This window comes from Entelurus aequoreus, linkage group LG10, assembly GCF_033978785.1.
Source record: "Entelurus aequoreus isolate RoL-2023_Sb linkage group LG10, RoL_Eaeq_v1.1, whole genome shotgun sequence".
NCBI classification, from domain to species: Eukaryota; Metazoa; Chordata; class Actinopteri; order Syngnathiformes; family Syngnathidae; genus Entelurus; species Entelurus aequoreus.
In genome coordinates this window covers 19,655,150-19,657,689 of record NC_084740.1, presented here as the reverse complement: position 1 = coordinate 19,657,689, position 2,540 = coordinate 19,655,150, and the positions used below count along the sequence as shown (strand labels likewise).

The window sequence follows — 2,540 nt, the reverse complement described above, 5'->3', positions numbered from 1 at the left end:
TCAGGTGTTTATATACCGGTATGTCTATGTTTAAGTATTTGGCAGACACTTTTATCCAAAGCGACATACATAAAAAATACATATATAACAATCACTGTAAACATGATAATTTAAGTGAAGAATGTAATACAAAATATCAATACAAAGTGTCAAGACAGAATAAACTCTCTGCTGCTGCAGCAACAGAGATACGGTCTATAAGATATATAGATATCTAATGTATTCATACATTGTTTATGTAGCTTGTATATATAACCTAATCATATTGTTTCTTCAATTTAAAAGTAGCTGACCGTTTTTTTCCCCTTCTCTGGGATTATATTCCCAGTTTTGATCTCGGACGTCTGGTCACTTATAGCATATAAGAATATTCTATTAATGTTAAGCAAACTATGAATAATAAAACACGCCAAAACATGTGTCCGTTATCATAGCTACACGTATGACAAAAAAGCATGTGAAAATCAGTGGTATTCAGTGAGGTAAAATGAATTAAATGCGCTGACAGTTCATTGCTCCTGCCAAATGAATTGCACTGAGTGGAGCGGATCACCACTCCAAGATGGCGGCCCCGCGTCTCGTCTGCGCCAGTAGGCGGTAGCCCTCGATGCTGCGTCTACTTATAAGATGTCTATGGTTATAACGTTAGCAGTGAGTTTACAGCCTCACTGATTTAACTACACAGCAAATAAAAGTCACGTTACTTAGCCAATAAACGTTATCTTACATTCAAAACTTACCCTTCTTTGTGCAACTTCAAATGTCGAACGAAGTTGGAAGTTGTTGCATCTCCGTCTGTAATATTCCACCTGCGTGATTTGCATACGGCAATTCGTTTTTTGTTGACCAAGTCGTATTTTTTATACCCGAAGGAAAACCAACTTTGGCATAATTGTTTCTCACTGCTGCGTTGTTTGACAACTCTTCTTCATTGGTTGTCCTGCAATTTGATTGGATGAATGCTGTGTGATGAAAACAGCGTAGATCTAATCTGATTGGCTGTTGTACTGAGAGCACACACGCTGACAGAAACAACACGCTGATAGACACAGACGAAGAAAATGAAAAATACGTAGCGCTCCCAAATAACTTTTTAAGCTTTGGGTTTTGGGGAAAGTAGCAAGTCATGTCAAGTCAAAAGGCTCAAGTCCAAGTGAAGTCACAAGTCATTGATGTTAAAGTCTAAGTCGAGTTGCAAGTCTCTTTACATTTTGTCAAGTCGAGTCTAAAGTCATCAAATTCATGACTCGAGTCTGACTCGAGTCCAAGTCATGTGACTCGAGTCCACACCTCTGGTATATATATATATATATATATATATATATATATATATATATATATATATATATATATATATATATATATATATATATATATATATTGCTGTGACTTCCTGGTGGTTACATAAAACAGAATTTATTTTCACTTTTATTGTAAAGAGCAGAAGTAAGTATAAAGTCTAGTTCTAAAAACTGGAAGATGTTATGTTAAATGATAAGATATCATGTTAAATGATAAGATATCATGTTAAATGATAAGATATAATGTTAAATAATAAGATATCATGTTAAATGATAAGAAAAGCATTCTGTGATCGAGTTGACCACGAACACGAAAGCACTTCTCCTGCGAGCTGAAGCAATGCGGACTGCAGCCGCACCGATTATGCAGCCATCCATCCATTTTCTACCGCTTGTCCCGTTACCACATTATAATTATAGGTAACAATAGGCTCTTATTTTCTTTAAGTCTTAACATTTGGACATCTTGCTCAGGGTAAAAAGTTGTTTTGGCTCGGGGGGGGGGGGGAATGCGCAAAATGCAGCTGACGTCGAGGAAGGCGAAAGTGAAGGTAAACTTGGGAAAGCACAAACATGCACAAAAAGTCAATAAAGTCAAAGGGAGACTTACCTGCCATTGCTCAGGTGTGTTTTAAAAGCTGAATGAGTTCTTGTGTTGAGAAAAGTTTTTATGTGTGTGGAAGATACTTGCCACTCCTTCTTTTTATATCTGATGATTGCGTAGGAGGATACAATAGCTCACCGGCGTCACAATGTAAACAAATGCCATGGGTGGATCTACACCTGACATCCACTGTAATGATACCAAGTACAGGAGCGTATCTAGTCGATACTACTATGATTACGTCGATATTTTTTGGCATCACAACATCTTCTTTTGTTCTTTTAAAATTCATATTATGTTTATAAAGTCAGTAAATACGTCCCTGGACACATGAGGACTTTGAATATGACCATTGTATGATCCTGTAACGACTTGGTATCGGATCGATACCTAAATGTGTGGTATAATCCAAAACTAATGTAAAGTATCAAAGAAGAGAAGAATAAGTTATTATTACATTTTAACAGAAGTGTAGATAGAACATGTTAAAAGAGAAAATAAGCAGATATTAACAGTAAATGAACAAGTAGATTAATAATTCATTTTTACAGCTTGTCCTTAATAATGTGTACTAAATAATAGGTAGATAAATGACACAATATGTTACTGCATACGTCAGCAGACTAATTAGGAGT

The 2,540-nt window shown here is 35.8% G+C and overlaps 1 protein-coding gene across 2 annotated transcripts in view; it reads right to left on the bottom strand.

The window, feature by feature from the left end:
* Positions 1–2,020, bottom strand: part of LOC133658343 (caspase a-like) — a 22,823-nt gene extending 20,803 nt beyond the window's left edge. The window contains exon 1 of one of the 2 annotated variants that reach the window (XM_062060259.1): positions 1,912–2,020. In XM_062060259.1, coding sequence (XP_061916243.1) covers positions 1,912–1,918 — 7 coding nt within the window. In that variant the 5' untranslated portion in view covers positions 1,919–2,020. The remainder of the gene's footprint in view (positions 1–1,911) is intronic. The other variant, XM_062060260.1, reaches the window with a different exon arrangement.
* Positions 2,021–2,540: the final 520 nt, after the last annotated feature.